Raw genomic sequence first — 18,977 nt, forward strand, 5'->3', positions numbered from 1 at the left:
CTCGCCTAGTCCTGGAGAGTTGCATTTAATTGGTCACAGTGCTCTCCACCCTTCTGTTTTTCAGGGGTTTCTTTGACTAACGCCATTCATTCTCCCACATGCACAGAGAACTCCCTGGGATTGATTCTGCAGCCACTGAGCTACCCCTATGTAAAGTCAGCGGTGGTTGCACGGATGCAGCAGTAGCAGAATCAGATTCCCTAACTCGAACCACAGTAACTGACCACTGCTCTTAGCTCCCTTGACTTTAACCCACTCCTTTCCTTGCACTGCCTTTCAGAGTTTGATGGAGAATCGGTCGGATGACAGCAGGAACTGTTGTTATCACCGGCGGAATACTAGCAACCGTGATCCTACTGTGTATTATTGCGGTGCTCTGTTATTGTAGGCTACAGGTATGTAACTACACTTCTGGGGTGCGGTCCCTGTGCTTTGCACTTACCTGGACAATGCAGGTGAGTTTCAGGAATGCTGCTGTGCATTGCTTTATACCCCACTGCAGCAGGACACCGGGTGTTGTGATTGTTAGATCTCTGCGATGTTCTCCCTTTCCCAGGGAGCTCCATAGAGTGAAGGCTTAATTTATTTTTCTTTTTCCTGGTGCTGGATGCAAATCCTGGGGGTTGAGGGTTTGTAGAGCTCCCAGATTAATTGGAGGGATTGGCTGGTTTCACAGTTACTCCTGTAAAGTAAACCACTGGGTTTTTTTCCCCTAAGATTAGCTAAAAAACCCTTTTTATACATTGAAGTGAACTTGGTGCTATGTGCTCAGGGTAGAGACAGAGTTCCCCACCATGCCCAGGCTAAGCTGTCTCAAATTTTCTGGACTAGATTTTCAGTTCCTCTTGTGCTACTTTGCACCATGTGCATGGCACATAGTGGCTGAATATTCACTGAAAGTGGCCAGCAGAGACCTCCTTTGGCAGAGGCAGTCTCTTCACTGCTGTAAAACCTCTGAAGCTGGCTCCTGTGCCAGCCACCTCTTCCCAAAGCAGAGGCTATGCTGAGGAGAAAGGGGGATATGTGTTCGGGCGAGGCGGAGCTCCACTATGCTACTCTGATTGCCACTGACATAAGGTTCCTGTGACAGTGTATCAGGCCCTTTGAGGCCCCTGCTGGAGGCATCATGGTCCTACCACACCCTGCCCCAGGGAAGAAGCAGTGAAGGTGGCTCCTCCAGGCCTGCCTAGAGTGGCTTCCATATGAGGAGAAATTAATAAGACTGGGACTTTTCTGCTTGCAAAAGAGATGACTAAGGGGGATATGAAAGAGGTCTATAAAATCATGACTGGTGTGGAGAAAGTAAACAAGGAAGTGTTATTTACTCCTCCTAACACAAGCACTAGGCAGCAGGTTTTTTTAAAAAAAGGAAATATTTCTTCACACAATGCACAGTCAACCCGTGGAACTCTTTTCCAGAGGATGTTGTGAAGGCCAAGGCTATAACAGGGTTCAAAAAAGAACCAGATAAATTCATGGAGGATAGGTCCATCAATTACTATTAGCCAGGATGAGCAGGGATGGTGTCCCTAGCCTGTTTGCCAGAAGCTGGGAATGTGCGACAGGGGATGGATCACTTGATGATTACCTGTTCTGTTCTATTTCCTCTGAAGCACCTAGTATTGGTCACCGTTGGAAGACAGGATACTGGGCTAGATGGACCTTTGGTCTGACTCAGTATGGCCGTTCTTATGTTCTTAAGCTCTTTGCGTCTCCTCTCAAATGGTTCTATGTAGAATTCCCGGTAGTTGACCAGGGGCTGAAGGACTTTCATTGAGGAAGAAACATGGGGGGGAGGGGAGGGAGAATGACCATGAATCCTAAAAATGTCATCAAACGTAGCCTGTGTCCAAGACCGTGTGTGACCCTCTACGGGCCTTTGTGCACAAGCATAGCTGCATAGTATGCCATCCTCTTGCTAACCAAAGCCTTTCCCTTGTGCATAGTATTATTGCTGCAAGAAAGATGAATCTGCTGAGGAAGAGGAGGAGGAGGAGGAGGAGGAGCCTGACCTTCCCACTCACTCATACCTTACGACCTGCAATGCCTGCAACTCTCGCATCGTGGATGGGCAGAGCAGCCCAGCACCACCCCCCCACGAATTTAACCAGCAGGGTGCTCGGAACTTCTGCCCTACCTGTTCCCCCTACGGCTCGCCCTTTTACATACGGACCGCTGACATGGTGCGGAATGGCGGTGAGAGGATCACCTACACGCCCGCATGCTACAAGGAAATGGGGCCACCCATCAAAATGGCAACCCTCCAGAGTTACCCGATGACCCGCCATGGCATCGTCCACGAGACCTTTCCAAACCCGAGGGCTATTAGTACAGACGTGTAATCAGCATTGTCACTATCTCACAGGGTGCACCAATGAGATGGCCATCGAGGGGTAGGGGCTCCATTTATTTCAGTGGGGTTTCTTGCAAAGGAGAGGAACCCTTGAACGAACATCAACAGCTAAGTCAGAGACCCAGCGTGGTCCTGATGTTGATCTGTCCAGATCACTGTAAGCTTTCATGGGACATTTGAATGAAGAGCTTGAACATGGTGATTTCTGAACCTATCACAAGTGTAATTATTATTCCACTGTATCTACGGAAGGGACTTGTCTAACGAGGGCTATGTACAGTACGGACTAACTTAGTTATCAAGACACTTGTGACTCTCCTTATTCCCTTGAGTCCTTAATGAGGTCTTTGGTGTCTACACTAAGCAAATCCTACTTGTCACTTTCCAAGGCAATACCACTGGCCTCCAGTATGGATGAACTGAGCACATTCAGCAAGAGCAAGACGTCATTCTGGGAGCTGTTGGCTCCAGCAATGGCTGCGGCATTAGAAAGGAGGAAGAGAGAGAGGGTGAAGCTCCAGCCACTCTTGCTTGATGGAAGCTAATGGAGAAGCAAATAAACAAATAGTTTGATCATTTTGTTCCCTTCGTATCACATTAGTTGCAATTGAATGCTAGTGTCTGTGTTAGAATGTAAAATAGGATAACCTCTCCCTGGCTACTTTAGATAATTATGAGGGGGAGAAAAGGGGACTAGTGAAATTACTGATATATGCTAACAATGCAGATGCTGCTGCTGCTGCTGCCAAAAAACAAAAAACCTTTAATCTTCACAGGCTTTTTTAGGAGTGATTTAATTTAGAGGCATAAAAAGCGCAAGGTTTTATTGAAAGGAAAAATTGCACTATTAAAGAATGAAAGCTTTGATCTTCTGCAGTGTGCAAAGCCCTGAAAGGCCCACTGCCATCTTCTGGGAAACTGAGAAATAGTCTGTTTAGGACTAATTCTGCTTACAATAGCAATAGGGATGGAAAAGTCCTACTAGACCATGACCTTGGGGTCATGACCACCAGTGGGGGGAATCACACAGACAGGTCTTTAGGGGGCTCATGATTGCCTTTCTTTTCTTTGGGGCTAGATTGGAAGCCCAAGCCTACTTTCTGGGGTAATACGGGGTCACCGCATGAAAAATGTTGACAGCCACTGAGCTAAACCATCCAGTCCACCTCTCTGCAAAATGGACCTGGAGATTATTTTTTACTCCAGTACCAAACTAGGTCAAAATTAGTAAAAAGGCGCATCTGTCATTCTGATCCATTTCCATAGCAGCCAGCTGCAGGGTCCCCAACACATGGTCCCGTGAGTGCAGGTGGAGAGTACAAATTGGTTGCAGATGAACATATAAAGCTAAGTTCCTCCTGCCACACAAATTTCCTTAGTGATGATAGCTAGAGTATGTTTAACACACGGCCGTGATATTTAGGCAGAATTATTTAGAACTATAAATTGTGATAGAGGAAATAGTCTAAATCCATGAAAGGTGCTGGACTGACTGACAGCCTTTATATTCTCTGTTTATCCACAGCTGAGGCATGACGTGGTGCAGGATCCACATTAGCAGGTGAGAGGAGAGTTCAGTCTTCAGGCCCATTCACTCTTTGGCGTCCCTGCTGAGACTGCCAGTGAGGGAGCAGATTAGTGCCAAATGTGATGGTGGTGCATGTGACTCATAGACTCATAGACTTTAAGGTCAGAAGGGACCAATATGGTCATCTAGTCTGACCCCCCGCATGATGCAGGCCACAAAAGCTGACCCCCCCACTTTCCCTTAACTCTGCTGTTGAAGTCTCCAGATCGTGATCTAAAGACTTCAAGTCGCAGAGAATCTTCCAGCTTGCGACCCCTGCCCTATGCTGCGGAGGAAGGCGAAAAACCTCCAGGGCCACTGCCAATCTACCCTGGAGGAAAATTCCTTCCCGACCCCAAATATGGCGATCAGCAGAACCCCGAGCATACAGGCAAGATTCTCTAGCCAGACCCTCATTTTACCAGCGATGGCCGTTATTGCCTAATTGATTAGAATCACGTAATCCCATCAAACCATTCCCTCCATAAACTTATCTAGCCTAATCTTGAAGCCAGAGAGGTCTTTCGCCCCCACCGTTTCCCTCGGAAGGCTGTTCCAAAATTTCACCCCTCTGACGGTTAGAAACCTTCGTCTAATTTCAAGCCTAAATTTCCCCACGGCCAGTTTATATCCATTCGTTCTCGTGTCCACATTAGCACTGAGCTGAAATAATTCCTCTCCCTCCCTGGTATTTATCCCTTTGATATATTTAAAGAGAGCAATCATATCCCCGCTCAGCCTTCTTTTGGTTAGGCTAAACAAACCAAGCTCCTCGAGTCTCCTTTCATAGGAAAGGTTTTCCATTCCTCGGATCATCCTAGTTGCCTTTCTCTGTACCCGTTCCAGTTTCAGTTCATCCCTTTTAAACATAGGAGACCAGAACTGCACACAGTACTCCAAGTGAGGTCTCACCAGCGCCTTGTATAACGGAAGCAGCACCTCCCTGTCCCTACTAGAAATACCTCGCCTTATGCATCCCAAGATTGCATTAGCTTTCTTCACAGCCACGTCGCATTGCCGACTCATAGTCATCCTGCGATCAACCAGGACTCCGAGGTCCTTCTCCTCCTCAGTCACTTCTAACCTATGTGTCCCTAGCTTATAACTGAAATTCTTATTAGTCATCCCTAAATGCATCACCTTACACTTCTCACTATTAAATCTCATCCTATTACTATTACTCCAATTTACAAGGTCATCCAAGTCTCCCTGCAGAATATCCCGATCCTTCTCCGAGTTGGCAATGCCTCCCAACTTTGTGTCATCCGCAAACTTTATCAACCCACTCCTACATTTGGTTCCGAGGTCAGTAATGAATAGATTAAATAAAATCGGACCCAGAACTGAACCTTGAGGAACCCCACTGGTGACCTCCCTCCAATCTGACAGTTCACCTTTCAGTACTACCCGCTGCAGTCTCCCCTTTAACCAGTTCCTTATCCACCTCTGGATTTTCCTTTCGATCCCCATCTTATCCAATTTAACCAATAATTCCTCATGCGGAACTGTATCAAACGCTTTACTAAAATCGAGGTATATTAGATCCACCGCATTTCCTTTATCTAGAAGGTCTGTTACTTTCTCAAAGAAGGAGATCAGGTTGGTTTGGCACGACCTGCCTTTCGTAAACCCATGTTGTAATTTGTCCCAATTGCCATTCACCTCAAGGTCCTTAACTACTTTCTCCTTCAAGATTTTTTCCAAGATCTTACATATTACAGAAGTTAAACTAACAGGCCTGTAGTTACCTGGGTCACTTTTTTTCCCCTTCTTGAAAATAGGAACCACATTAGCTATTCTCCAGTCCAACGGTACCACCCCCGAGTTTACAGATTCATTAAAAATTGTCGCCAAGGGGCTCGCAATTTCTCGCGCCAGTTCCTTCAATATTCTAGGATGAAGATCATCCGGTCCGCCCGATTTAGTCCCGTTTAGCTGGTCAAGTTTGGCTTCCACCTCTGACACTGTAATGTCTATCCCCCCTCCTCTATTCCCCTCTGTCCTACTCCCTCTATTCCTAAATCCTTCATTAGCCTTATTAAAGACCGAAGCAAAATATTCATTTAGATATTGTGCTATGCCTAGATTATTCTTGACGTGACGTGAGTGTCTCTCCATCAGGAACCAACCCGTTTGGTGTAGACCATTGAACGGCCACTGGTCGCCTGCTGGTCTATATTTGAACCAAGACCTTAAAACTGAAAGACTTTGCATCCTGATACTCCCTGGCCCTTAAGCCATCCCGTCCTCACTGCGACCCCTAAATAGAATATTCTCCAGTTCTCCCTCATATGGCAGTTGCCTCTTAAGTGTCTTCTTAACAACCCTGGGAGAAAAAAACAGCTAATGTTGGGAGGGCGGTAGTAGCAACAAAGGCCTCTGACCCCAAGTGTTCAATAGCCCATTGCTCCTATTGGCTTCCTATCCCAACCAGCAAACTCCCCTGGTGATAGTGTCTGACAGGGTTTTCCTTGGTCTAACTCAACAAATCCTATCCTTTCATATGCTAGTACCTGCTTTAGCTAGCTCTCCAGCCTGAATTTAACCCCCACAAGGCCTGTGGTGGTCAAAGTGCAGCCCATGGGCTAGACAAAGCACAAAGCTCTGCCTCTTTAATATGAAGGGACGGCCCAAGGAGACTATGCTACCTCTTCCCAGTGAAGGTTGCTGGGATCAAGGTGGTGCATTATATGACAGGCTGTAGGCTCTGTGGGTCACACCTCTGTTAAAAGGGAAGACAGCTGTAGTTTGCTCCATTATACACACATTAAATGTGACCCTTAGGCTTCTAGCAGGCTGATGTGCCTCTGAGTGAGGAACAGTGGTCTGAGATTGGTAGTACACCGCAGCTGAAGACCCCCATCACACATGAAATACTAAACACATTTTGCACGTGTGCTGGAATATGTGGATAAGTACAAGTTATACACAACTCAAGTGGGAGCCCAGACTGTAGCTTCAGACCTGCTAAGGGGTGAGGGAAGGAACAGGGAAGTCAGACTTTTCTACTTGTTGCTCTACATCTTTGTTGCTCAGCTGTGAATACAGAGTGAATGTCAGAAATAAATGAGGACTTTGAACTATAAAGCGGGCAGTCTCTCTTCTTTGATCGGGGCCGGGCAGGTTTTACACAGTGCTGTGCTGGAAGCCATCTTGGGGCACATGGGCCCCCCCATCCATTCCAGCTCTGCCCCCCTTCCATGCCTGAACACACATGCGCAGGAAATACAAATGGATGGGTTATCGCTTTACTGTCAAATGACTTTTTTGTTTGAAAATTGACCTTGTGGCTGGAGGGTACAGCAGCTGGCCTAGCTGCTGCCAGCTGTGGTACACACTCGGCCATCTCTTGTTGGGACTCCTTGTCACATCCCTGAAGCTCTGGGTGCAGACCCAGCAGGAGTAGGGCCACGAATTAGCAGTGTGGTGGGGAAGAGGAGCAGCTCCTTGGTGGTGATGGACAGCAGGGACCAACGTCCCACACTACCCAGGCTCTGGTTGCTTTGTAGGAATTGCTGGTCTCTCTATAAAATCCTATAGGTGAAGAGGGGACCGTTATTGCTATGTGTGCCCAAGGAATCCTTCCTAGCTGAGCAGGATGTTCTACAGGGACTGGCTCCGTGACGGAGCACCCCAGGCGGAATGGCTTCTGACATAGAAAAGGGGTTTATGGTGGAGTCTATTTCTAAGGGGATCTTGCCCCTTGGTCTTGGAAGGGAAGTGTGGTGTGGCAGCCATCACGACGCCTTACTCCTACACGACCGGCAGCAGGCCTTCCTGTAGTACCAATGGGAGCACAGCTTCACCTTCAGCACCAGCACGCAGTTGGCTGTCGTTTTGTCTTCACAGTCTTCGTCTGGGGAGCAAAAGCATCCACAGCAGCGGTTAAAGCAAGGGCTTGCCCCCAGGCCTGAGCTCCCCTCCCAAGAGCCTCCCCCTTTACCTGGTGCCTCTGTGGGGCACACCTGGAGCTGGCACGTCTGCTTGGCGTCGGGTTTGAAAGCTGGGTCACAGCCCTGTCCCAGGGCATCTCCCTGGTAGCACTTCACCTCTCGAAGCCGCAGGCCGGCACCACACGTCTTACTGCACTGTCGGAAGCAAGAGGGAGGAGAAGCAGGCTGTGAGCATGGTGCCTTTCTATCACCCCCCCGCCCCCCATCACTCCTCTTGGCACCCCAAGGCAGGGGATATTCACAGAGGGAGTTCCCACTTCACCCCACAGCGGGTCCCCAGCCAGCCTCTCACGTAATGGGGCTTGGGGGAAAACTACTTTTCTCTTCCTGCATTTCCCTATGCCCATTACTGACTGGTCCCAAGACACTTGCTCTTCCTCTTCCGGCTGGCTCTCAGCATAAGAGCTAGCAGCTCAGAAATATACCCCAGGCCGTGCTGAGAGTTGTACAAGCTGAATAAAAGGGTTGGCCTCATTAACTAGCATATCCTGCATTCCCAGTGCTATGCATGTCTGCACAGTGCCTGGAGACCTGGCCCATGCTCTGGGGCAGACAGTCTAAGACAGGGGTGGCCAACCTGAGCCTGAGAAGGAGCCAGAATTTACCAATGTACATTGCCAAAGAGCAACAGTAATATGTCAGCAGCCTCCCATCAGCTCATCCACCCCGCTCCCAGCGCCTCCCACCCACCGGCTGCCCCGCCGATCCGTGCCTTCCCCTCCCTCCCTCCCTCCCTGCACCTCCTGATCAGCTATTTTGTGGCGTGCAGGAGGCTCTGAGTGGGTGGGGGAGGAGCGATGGCACGGCAGGCTCAGAGGAGGGGGCAGGAAGGGGGGTAGTGAGGGCAGGGCCTGTGGCAGAGCCAGGTGTTGAGCAGTGAGCACCCCCGGCACATTGGAAAGTTGGCGCCTGTAGCTCCAGCCCTGGAGTCAGTGCCTACACAAGGAGCCGCAGATTAACTTCTGAAGAGCCGCATGTGGCTCCGTAGCCACAGGTTGGCCACCCCTGGTCTAAGACCTTCAGACCACCAGGCACTCAAAGGGCTGCAGAGGAGGTTAGAATTTATACTTAGTAACAAGTGAGGCTGCAGGGGGGACTGGTGATGGAGGAATGGACTCTTTCCCTGCACCATACGCAACTTGTTCAAATCCACCCCAGGGCAGGTGGGGACTGAAACTGGCTACCAGCCAACGACCCTTTGGTGGTCTACGGGTAATAAGTGTGGTGGTTTCCATCTACCACCCACTGCTTAGGCGCATGCATTGCAAAATACCTCCTACCACACCCATGTACTTGCTCATCAGCCCCCGGTGGGAGATTCAACAGAGATTCCAGGCACAGAATGGTTTCAGAAACTGAGCTCCCTTCTCATCCCTGGAGAAGGGGCCTTGCAAGGCAGGGCTGGGGCACATGGGTGGGCTATGGCGGAAGCTTGCTCTGATGCTGCCCCTCGTGTGGTCAAAAAGGATTCCCATCCCCAGGGCTGTCAGTCTCAGGGCCGGCTCCAGGCACCAGCTTAACAAGCAGGTGCTTGGGGCAGCCAAGGGAGAGGGCGGCACCTGCGGCAATTCGGGGGCGGCAGGTCCCTCACTCCCTCTAGGAGCGAAGGACCTGCCGCTGAACTGCCGCCGCCGATCGCGGCTTCTTTTTTTTTCCAATTGCCGCCGCCGGTCGCAATTGCGATCGCGGCTTTTTTTTTTTTTTGCTTGGGGCGGCAGAAATGCTGGAGCCGGCCCTGGTCAGTCTGGCACCGTTCGCTAGCATTACACACACCGATTACATTGAATTGAAAGGCAGGAAGAAAGTTGACTCCTGGAGGGTAAGGATATGCATTCTACTCTATGGGGCATGACACCCAAGGGAGATCAGCACCAAGATAGTCACCTTTACCCAGCACACTGGTAATTGGTGTCCCTACTCCTGCTAGGTCTGTATTCAGAGCCTCAGGGATGTGAGCATGTCCAGCCCTCTCCTGCTAGCACCTGAAAGGAGCCGGTTTGGTGGTTCCATTCAGACCTAACTATGCCACAAGCACAACGCGAAAGTAGAAATTCTCCAGGCTCCCTTGACATCTGTCTTCCTCTGCAGCACCCTGGGGTGTAGGCCTGTCACCCCTTCCCCCTTGGCATTTGGCATTTCCATTTTCCTGCCAGCTTCTTCGACACCCACCTCCTCTCTCTCACTCCCTACCTGAGACCAGGAGGTCGTGAACCACGTAGAGCAAGGCCTCTTGAAACAGGCTGCCTGCACCTCAGGTTTCTGGGAGGCATTGCAGCGCTTTTCTGGATACTCCCTGTACACGCCGTTCTCCAGGCCGGCACACAGCACGCTCCTGGTCTTCACCCCCCGGCCGCAGCTGGCGTCACACTGGAAAAGCGAAAAGCAAGCCAGCTCATTCACGGCTGCTAAGGACTGCTACACCCCAGGCATAGGGCTCAGGCTGGTAGATGTGCTGGCCTTCCATCAGGGGGGATTCTTGCTCAGAGCAATTCACAGTACAATCTTGAACAAGTCACTTAACATTTGTGCTGCTACTGACCCAGCCGCTGTTGCCAATGAAAGTTAGCAGCCTCAATACCTTTGAGACGCTGGATGTTAGTGTCTGTAACTGGCTTTGAGGTCCTTAGACACAGAAGAGCATCTGAGCTACCAGGCTAAAAGTAGCAGTGTAGCCACAGTAGTATGGGCAGTGGTGGTGCAGGCAGGCTGCCTCAAGTACATACCCACGGGGTTCAGGCAGATCTGCACTCGGGGCAGCAAGCCCATGCTACCACAGCAGCACTGCTATCCGATGTGAGCTACTGCGCGTATGTTTACATGCACTGGGAGTCACGCCCCTAGATCAGTGTGTAGATTTAGCCTTTAGGTACGTAGTTGTACCCAGATGCCATGTAAGAGATGGATATTACAGTGCATTAATACATCAGTCTTGCTGGGTGATGCATTTCACACTCCTGGATCGGGACTGAAGGAACACAAGGCAGGCAGGGGAGGGGGAGAGTGAGGAAAAAAGGAGGGAAACTCCAGGGGGTGACTGAAGCTGAGAGGGGCAGCCCGCAGAGGCCCTCGCAAAGTGCAGCAGCAGAGAACCTGCCTGAAGCCTGGGAAGGACAGGGCGGCCGATCGGGGACACCCCAGGACAGGAGCCAGGAGGAGCACTGTGCCAGGGAGGAATCGCCCAAGAAGGACAGGCCGGAACTGGACCCAGTATCACTGCTGCCCAGAGCTGCATGGGGCTGTGAGTACTGGGGCTTGTGACGCTGCATTGAGAACAAGGAGGGAGGCTGCTAGCTAGTTAAGTGGGGAGGTGGTCGCTCTGTGTGGCTTTGCAGAGAGCAGCAGAAGAGGGCACCGGAGTTGTTTGTTGGGGAAAGTTCACTGGCGCCGAAGACGACCAGGTGCACCCAAGACTCACCACTGGACTGGAACTTTGCTTAGGACTCCTGAACTCTGTGTGCAGCCACATTGCTCAGTATCTGCCCTGTCAGACTGTGCTACCACTGGGCCCGTGGGGCCTTGGTTTGGATGCACCCCTGTTCTACTGCTCCCCCTATATTTCTCCTTGTTGTTTTTCTCCTCTCATCCCTCTGTAAATAAATATCTCCCTTTCTTATATCCATTGTACTTTTCCTGTGGGTGGGTGTGTTCACTCTGGGGGGTTTGGAACAGGTGCCCCTAGGGCGGAAGGGATTTCTCCTGCTGCATTCCTATGTGTGCCATCTCTTGGCCAAAGCTGCCTGCAGAGCAGACTCCATCTTGGCCACGAGGGTGCTAAAGTTACACTTAGTTGGAACGGGCGCCATGCCAGTGCAGCATGACGTGGAGCTCTATCGACACGCTTTAGCTTGTAAGACGGCTCTAACATACTCAGTCATGCAGTAGCAAGAGTCCAGCTCTGTTCTGCGCCCTCTGTGTGTTCCTAGCTGCCTCTGCCAGCATGACTGCCACCTCTGTGCTTGCACTGCTTTTCACTCCCCCTCGCCACAGCTGGGGGGCAGGGAGCTGGATTGTATTCCATCTTAATCACCCTCCAGCTAGACTTGATCACCAAGGCCCGCTCAACCCCGGAAGGGGACATGTGAGAAGAAAAGCGCTCCGCTCACCTTGTGGAGCTCAGGCTGAGTTCACAGGCGCTGGCACTTGGAGAAACAGAGCTTGTAAACCTAGCTGCACTGGGGTGTGCAAATTGCACAGCAGGCAAAGGGAGGAAGGGGTTAATGGACTGCCATGGCCTAGGGAAATAAAACAGCCCCAGCTTATTACACACATCAAGCCCAGAGCATGGGGCCTCACGCCCTCAGCACTAGCCAGGAGGTGGGTTTAAGCAGGCCGCTCAGACAAAGGGAGAACACTCTTTAGCCAGGGACGGCGGGACCCTGGGCACCTAGAGCTTGAAATGTAGAATTATCAAGTGGCTTCCCTGCTTCATATCCCCGCCCCAGCTTAAAGGTGCTCAGGGCCTGGCAGGTTCTGCTGGGCCCCAGGGCATCTCTGTGGTCCCTCCTGAGTTTACTGTAAAGCAGGGGGTGGGAAAACTTTTTGGTCCAAGGGCCACATCTGGGTGGGGAAATTGCATGCAGGGCCATGAATGTAGGAATGGGGCAGGGGGTTGGGGTGCAGGAGGGAGTGCGAGGTGGAGGGTGGGGGTGCATGTGCAGGAAGGGGCAAGGGGTTGGGGCACAGAAGGGGTACAGGGTGTATGAGGGGCCTCAGGGCAGGAGGCTGGGGTGCAGGAGGGTGTGGGGTACGGGAGGGGGCTCAGGGCATGGAGTTGGGGTGCAGGAGGGGTGTGGCAGGGGGTTGGGGTGCGGGGGTGGTGCCTGCAGGCGAGGGCAGTGCACGGCCCCCTCTGACCCCCCTTTCCCCCTCCCCAGGGGCCACAGGGACTTGGTGCTGGTGGCTTCCAGCAGCAGCACAGGGCCCGTGGCGCCACGGGTTGGCAATCCCGCGGGCCGGATCCAGCCCGCGGGCCGTAGTTTGCCCACCCCTGCTGTAAAGCTGTGTTAGCTCAGTGCTTTGTGGGGAAACCAAATGCCAAAGCGTCCCGGTTTGCATTGTCTGGGATGCCGCCTAAAACAAGCTATAGCAAGGCTGAAGCTGGCAGGCAGCACAGAGCAGCGCCTGGACTGAGGCTGGGTCTATGCTACCATGGGCCATTTTGAAAATCAGTGGCACAAAGCAATCATATTCGCTGGAGCCTTTGTTCTGCTCTGACATTGGCAGCAGCTGTGGTGTAGACAGGCCATGAAGGGGGCTGGCAGAGTGTGGCTGGCTGGGGAGGGTGGCTGGCAGCTAGGTTGTGCCAGAAGGAACAGGCTGGCTGGAACCCAGCCCCTCGTGCAGTTACCCTCTCCCTAGGCCCAGACTACCCCGTCCCTCCCCCGCGGATCTCCAGTTGTGCCCACACTCAACCCTGCTGTCTCTGCCCCCTGCCCCCCATGACAGATGGCCTGGGTTTCAATCTGGTCACTCTAGACCTCAAGTCGAAGCGGAGGAGGCAGAGGCAGATACAGCTCGTCTGCTTCTGAGCCTGAGGGATGCTCACACTGCAGTGTGCTTTCACTGGCTCTTAGTGAACGCTTCAGGAGACGCCTGCGGCACAGTGACCTTGATGGCCCTGCTTTCAGACCGCCTACGGGTCCTAGGGTTTGGCTGGGGCCCCTCTCCAGTGGTCTCCCACTGTTACTGCGGTGTGTGTGTAACAGGGCTGAACTTAAGGGCCTTGTTTAGATCTTGGATCTGCAAGAACCACCACGCTAGAAGGGAGGAACAGCGCTCCTCCTAAGCCAACAATGCTCTTTGATGGGAGCTACGGGAAAGCCAGCACGTGTCAAGCCATTGCAGAGCAGCAGCTGGGGGGAGTGGCGTTTGTGATTCCCCTCCCTGCTTTGGGAACCTCCTGAGCAGCCTCGGGCGGGGAAAGTGCCAGCTGGCAGGCGGTTCTGCTAACCCAGCCCGGGACGGCATAGCTGTAGCACCAGCGTAGGGGCTGTCGCTGCCCAATGCCCCGCAGCTCTGGCAGTACAACTGGGAGCCCAAGGCCACCCAATGGAGCGTCTGGCCTAAAGAGACCTGCCCCAATTCAGCCTGACCAATGATGGCCTCCTCCAGCCTCTGCTATGGCAGACAGGATGCTGAGATCTGCTCCAGGGAGCAGGAGGGCCACAGCAGCAAGAAGAGAGTGAAGGAGCTAACCAGGGAGCTGAGGAAACTGCCCTCCCCCGCGGTGAGCCAGACTTCAGGTGGGGAGCGGAGCTGAGCTCTGCCTCAGGAACCGCCTGTCCTGCAGCAGAGGGTGAGTCCCACCAGGCACTGCTTCATTATGTCCCCCACTCCTGTGTGCTGCTCCTGCCCCCAGCCATCTCTCCCCAGGGGACAGCGCTCCCTCTCCTCCCCAGGGACCATTCCCCTGGCTTCTCGGCTTCCCCAGGGCTTGGATCCTTCCCTGGGCCCCAAATGCTCTCCCTCCCGGAAGCTCATCCCAGCCTCACTGCCTTCTCCCAGCCCCTCAGTGCTGACACACAGGCCCCCTGTGCTTGTAGAACAGACATGTTGGATGACCAAGGCCCATGGACCCCTTTCCTCCCCCTGAGGGGGCCGGATGCCTGGAGTCAGCCACTCCAGACGGCAGGCAGGTTGAAGTGAGGCCACTTCAGGCTTACCTGGTCCCATTCCTGCTCCACCCAGTGTGCAGGGCAGTTCTTGTCCCCACAGGGGTAGACAGCCAGAGGCTTGTCGGCCGGGTCGCACTGAGAGTCCGAGATCACCTTCCCCTCCAGGTTGCGACACACGACAAAGCGGCTCATCCGCCCCTTGCCGCACGAACCTGAGCACTTGGAGAAATAAAGGGCATGTCAACGTGCCAGTCACTGAACAGCATTGGCAGGAGTGGAGGGAGCATGGTTGAGTGGCCAGAGTATGGGAGTGGGCGGCAAGAGACTGGAGTTCTGGTCCTAGCTCTGATGCTGACACGCCATGGTTAAGGGCTTAGGGCCTCAGCACAGCCTCCTTAGCTCAGGAGATGCAGTAGCTTCCTTTCTAATCCCTTGTTTACAGGCACTCATAATGGTCCCAAACTTTTGAGCTGACCTTTTCCAGGCCCCATCTGTGACTGGAGGGGAATGTTTGTTAAAAGTCTGAGCAAAAACAACTCAGCCGTTAGTGTATAATGTAAACTGTCTGCGTGGGTGATAATCCCGTAATCCGCTCCAGGGGGAGGAATTCCGGACCCGTAATCTGCTCTGGGTGTGAGGGGGATTCTGGTCCCACAATCCACTCTAACGGGGGGCAGGGTGGATTCCATCTCCACCTCCATTCAGGCCAGGGAAAGAGGAAAAGCAGCCAGCCTGGACTCACCGGTCCCCAGTCAGAGGCAATCCAGCGCCGGTCACAGGGTGGGCCTGTGCACTCCTTCTCACTGACAGGCTTCAGGGCCTCATCGCAGAGGGCTGGCTCTACTGAGCAGCGTACCTCCCTCTTCATCATCCCCTGACTGCTGCATCGAGCAGAGCACTGCAGCACAAGAGACCAGACTGCATCGGTGAGGGGACAAGAGATTGGGTGGGGGGAAAGGGAAAAGATGCATTTTTCTTCCCTAGACTGAAGTGAGTGCAGGTGAGAGGGGAAGGCTGGTCCTGTGGCTAAAGCAGTGGCGGGGGACTCATGATACTGGGGTTCTAGTCCCAGCTCTGCTGCTGGGTGGCTGCAGGCAAGTCACTTCACCCCAATGCCCCCAAGTTTTGGGTGCCCAGCGTGAGTCACCTTGGGCTTGATTTTCAGAGCCGCTGAATGCATTCAGCTCCCACCAGAAAACCGGAAATGCAGGGGCCTGGCACGTCTGAAAACCAGGCCCAAGGCGTGTTGAGTTGACCACCGAAAATCAGTGACCTCTTCTGAAAGCGTGAGGCTTAGCTTCTTGGTGCCTCAGTTTCCTGAGCTGTAAAATGGGGGGTGGGTTAGTCTTGCAGGGGTGCTCTGTAGCTAAGTTCACTGAGATCCTACAGAGATGATCCTATAAAAATGCAAATTGTTATACAAGATAGCAGAAGGGGTAGCAGACTCCACTCCCCTGGACTGTGTTAGAACAGGAAAAAGATGGGCAAGAACAATGCTAGCTTCCCCGTGATGCCTAATTACTGTGCCTCAAACTACCCAGAGACCTCCTCAGCACTACACATAGGAACGAGTCTACTTGCTGAGGACAGTTTTCCTCTGGTCATGGGCCACTCCCCAGTCTAACCCTGACACATGGGGTAGGCCACTGTACTCCATACCTCTGACCACTCGGAGAGCTCCCACTGGGGCCCACACGCCTTGTTCTTGCACGCTTTCCTCTCCATAGGCCTGGCTAGCCCAGCAGACTCACACAGCTCGTCATAAACAGAGCTGTCGAAGCCTGGAGCCAGCATCTTCCAACAGCGCACGGTCCGGTACTGGTAGCCCTCCCCACAGGTCCTGGAGCACTCGCTCCAACGGCTGGTCTCCCACCTCCAGGTGGGTTCGCAAGGGTAGAGAAGACAAAGCACAGGTCAGAACAAGGCACCCTGAGACCACAGACATCAGAGACAGGGGGTATCTGACACAGATCACTGGTGGGCTCCTTTCAATTTCCAGAGTACATGGGAATTCCCGGTGCCCATGTGTCTCCAATTAAAGTGATGACTCTATAGGACAATTACCACCCTGTAATTAACTAGCAGTTGCTCATTGGTCTCCCACAAGCAGCACAGAGGCCTGATTGCACATGGGCCTTAAAAACTACACTCCATGGCCCTTTCACAAGCGTAAGGGGGTTAACACCTGTATCCCCAGTGTCCAACTGCCCTGCTGCCTAGCATTACTGAGGCCTTTCAACTGGGTACTCTGGCCTTCTTTGCCCTATGCCTTACTCTGTTGCACAGGGCTGCTGTGTGCTGTTTCAAGGCTGCCCCCTTCCAGCGCAGAGGTGGCCGCATATTTCCGGGAGCAGCATGATCCCTGTACACAGAGGGCTGGGTGGTCACAGTGTTTGTCTGACTCAGCAGGAGAGTAAGGGCCTTACTCCCTTGCTCAGACTGTGACTGACTCTAGTGGGGAGCGCAGGGACTACTCACCCATTGTGAGCACCTGGGCAGGAGCAGGGGGAGAAGGATGGGATGTGGGGGGAGCCCTGGCTCTGCATCCACCAGTCAGAGTAGGTGCACCAGTGCCCGGGGGGAGTGAGTTGCTCCATGAAAAGGGGGTGGAGTAACTTATTCCTCCATCAGAGTAAGGTGGGAGAGGGGCAGGGAGGCAACGCGACAGAGATACCACTCAGTCTCTGGGGTTCCTGGGGCAGTGCAGCTGTGGGCCACCCCGTCCTCAGGGTAGGTTGTTGAATTGCTCTCTCTAGCCCCAAGCTTGTAAATTACACCTAATGCGTCTGGCCCTGCCTATGAATAGAAATGTCCTGGGGGGGTTTATCCTGACTTGCACAACATGTTAGGCCACCTTTAAACAGACACCGGCGGATATTCCAGTCTGCTGTAAAGCAGTGAACCCAGCCCAACAACTTGAGCTGACGCAAACCCATGGCCTAAGCATCTCCAGGGTCATTCCTCGCTCTGCTGTATCAATACTGCCACCAAAAAATGACAGACCCCAGCCACCTCTTTCTAATACTCTGCATTGTGAGTGCTAAGTGACACTAGCGTCAGAGCTATTGAGTGGGATCAGCTACAGGACACAGAAATCCCACCTATGCCTACCCCCTCTTCTCTCTCATGCTTTCTCCATCTCTTTTCCCCTGATTTAGGTTCCGTCTGCACTGCGAGCTGGGGTGATACTCCTGCTCATGTGCACAGACTCACACTGGCGCTCATGGAGCTAGCACGAGTCTAACTAGCAGCAGCGGAAGCATAGCCGAGCCGTGCTGGGTACAAACCCACCTGAAACTGTGGGTGTGCATTGGGCGCCTCCTTCTCTGTTGGTTATTGGCTTCCCGTGCATTATTCTGCCTGTGCATTCTATGCCAGTTCCCACCTAGCTCGGTTTCCTGCTGTGCATGCCCATCTATGGCTGTATCCTTGGCTGATTGGGTGTCTTTGTGAGAGAGAGGTCAAGTAAATATCGTCACTTACCTGGGCTGGCATTCTCTCCCTGTGCAGAACTCATGAGTGGGTTCTGGGCGGGTCAGCGCATCACAGTACGCTTCCTCTACTTCCACTCCATCGTACCGGACACACATGGCATAGGAGGTGCTGATGCCTGCTGGGAACCAGGAATCTCTCTTAGTGCCTGCTATCCAACAAACCACTACTCGCTCCATCTATTACATGGTACCTATGTATCTGAGCCTCTGGTGCCATGATAAAAATACAAATATTCGACTGGATCATTATCCAGAAGAGAACTGCAAAGATCAAGCCCGACATGATGAGGCCGGCAGGACACCAGCCAAGACCAGAACTAGACACTCCACAGCACAGTTTACCGGTGCCAAAGACAGTCCGATGCTACTAATAGGTTGCTTTCCACCCACCCACCTCTTCCCAGATCCTTTACTCCTAGCCTCACTTCATTAAGGCAAAAGGATGCTGAAACTTAAATAAAATAAACCAGTTGGTTTCATGCTGGTGGGGTGACTGGAGGGGCTGAAGTATCAACACTTACTCTGACACCACTCTCCAGGAGCTTCAGCCGTGTCAAGAAGTCCTCTGCAGACTACCAGGTCTTGAATGTACCAGCTCCCTTCCCCCACCAAATATACTTCAGCCCCTCCAGTCACCCCACCAGCATGAAACCAACTGGCAAGAGTTGGAGCCCAGCTTTGAGCTATTCACATCAAGGGATGTCACTATTTCCAAGTGTGAACCTACTATTCAGCTGGGCTCAGGTTCTTCTCGTTGGCTTATTACAAGTTTTAAAAGGCTCAGCCCAAGCACAGAAACATTCATCCACCTCCCAGTTAGGGTAATTATATAGCTCCTCAATGAAACAGGAGCCCCCGTGACACATAAGATCACATACTACATGCCCAGGTTCTTCCCCTGCAGCTCTCTCTCGTGCACCTTCGGCTGGGGTACAGGAGCTGTGCCTGTGTGTAAAAGTTAACCCTTGTTCGTGGTGTAGCCGGATCCCTCATTTA

The 18,977-nt window shown here is 52.6% G+C and overlaps 2 protein-coding genes across 2 annotated transcripts in view; one reads left to right on the forward strand and one right to left on the reverse strand.

Annotated features, from left to right (window-relative positions):
* Positions 1-302: 302 nt before the first annotated feature.
* FAM163A (family with sequence similarity 163 member A) lies at positions 303-2,342 on the forward strand. Its single transcript, XM_026656096.1, has 2 exons — positions 303-395; positions 1,947-2,342. The coding sequence occupies exons 1-2, from the start codon at positions 303-305 to the stop codon at positions 2,340-2,342; spliced, it is 489 nt and encodes a 162-aa protein (XP_026511881.1).
* Positions 2,343-7,657: 5,315 nt separating this feature from the next.
* Positions 7,658-18,977, reverse strand: part of LOC113407522 (ADAMTS-like protein 2) — a 48,083-nt gene continuing 36,763 nt past the window's right edge. Inside the window, exons 13-19 of the mRNA XM_026656120.1 lie at positions 17,971-18,097; positions 16,147-16,360; positions 15,230-15,385; positions 14,536-14,706; positions 10,064-10,240; positions 7,864-8,008; positions 7,658-7,776 (exon numbers count right to left, since the gene is read on the reverse strand). Of these exons, the coding sequence (XP_026511905.1) occupies positions 7,658-7,776; positions 7,864-8,008; positions 10,064-10,240; positions 14,536-14,706; positions 15,230-15,385; positions 16,147-16,360; positions 17,971-18,097 (1,109 nt within the window). The remainder of the gene's footprint in view (positions 7,777-7,863; positions 8,009-10,063; positions 10,241-14,535; positions 14,707-15,229; positions 15,386-16,146; positions 16,361-17,970; positions 18,098-18,977) is intronic.

Source organism: Terrapene carolina, unplaced genomic scaffold (genome assembly GCF_002925995.2).
Source record: "Terrapene carolina triunguis isolate 2854851 unplaced genomic scaffold, T_m_triunguis-2.0 Scaffold212, whole genome shotgun sequence".
NCBI lineage: Eukaryota > Metazoa > Chordata > Testudines > Emydidae > Terrapene > Terrapene triunguis.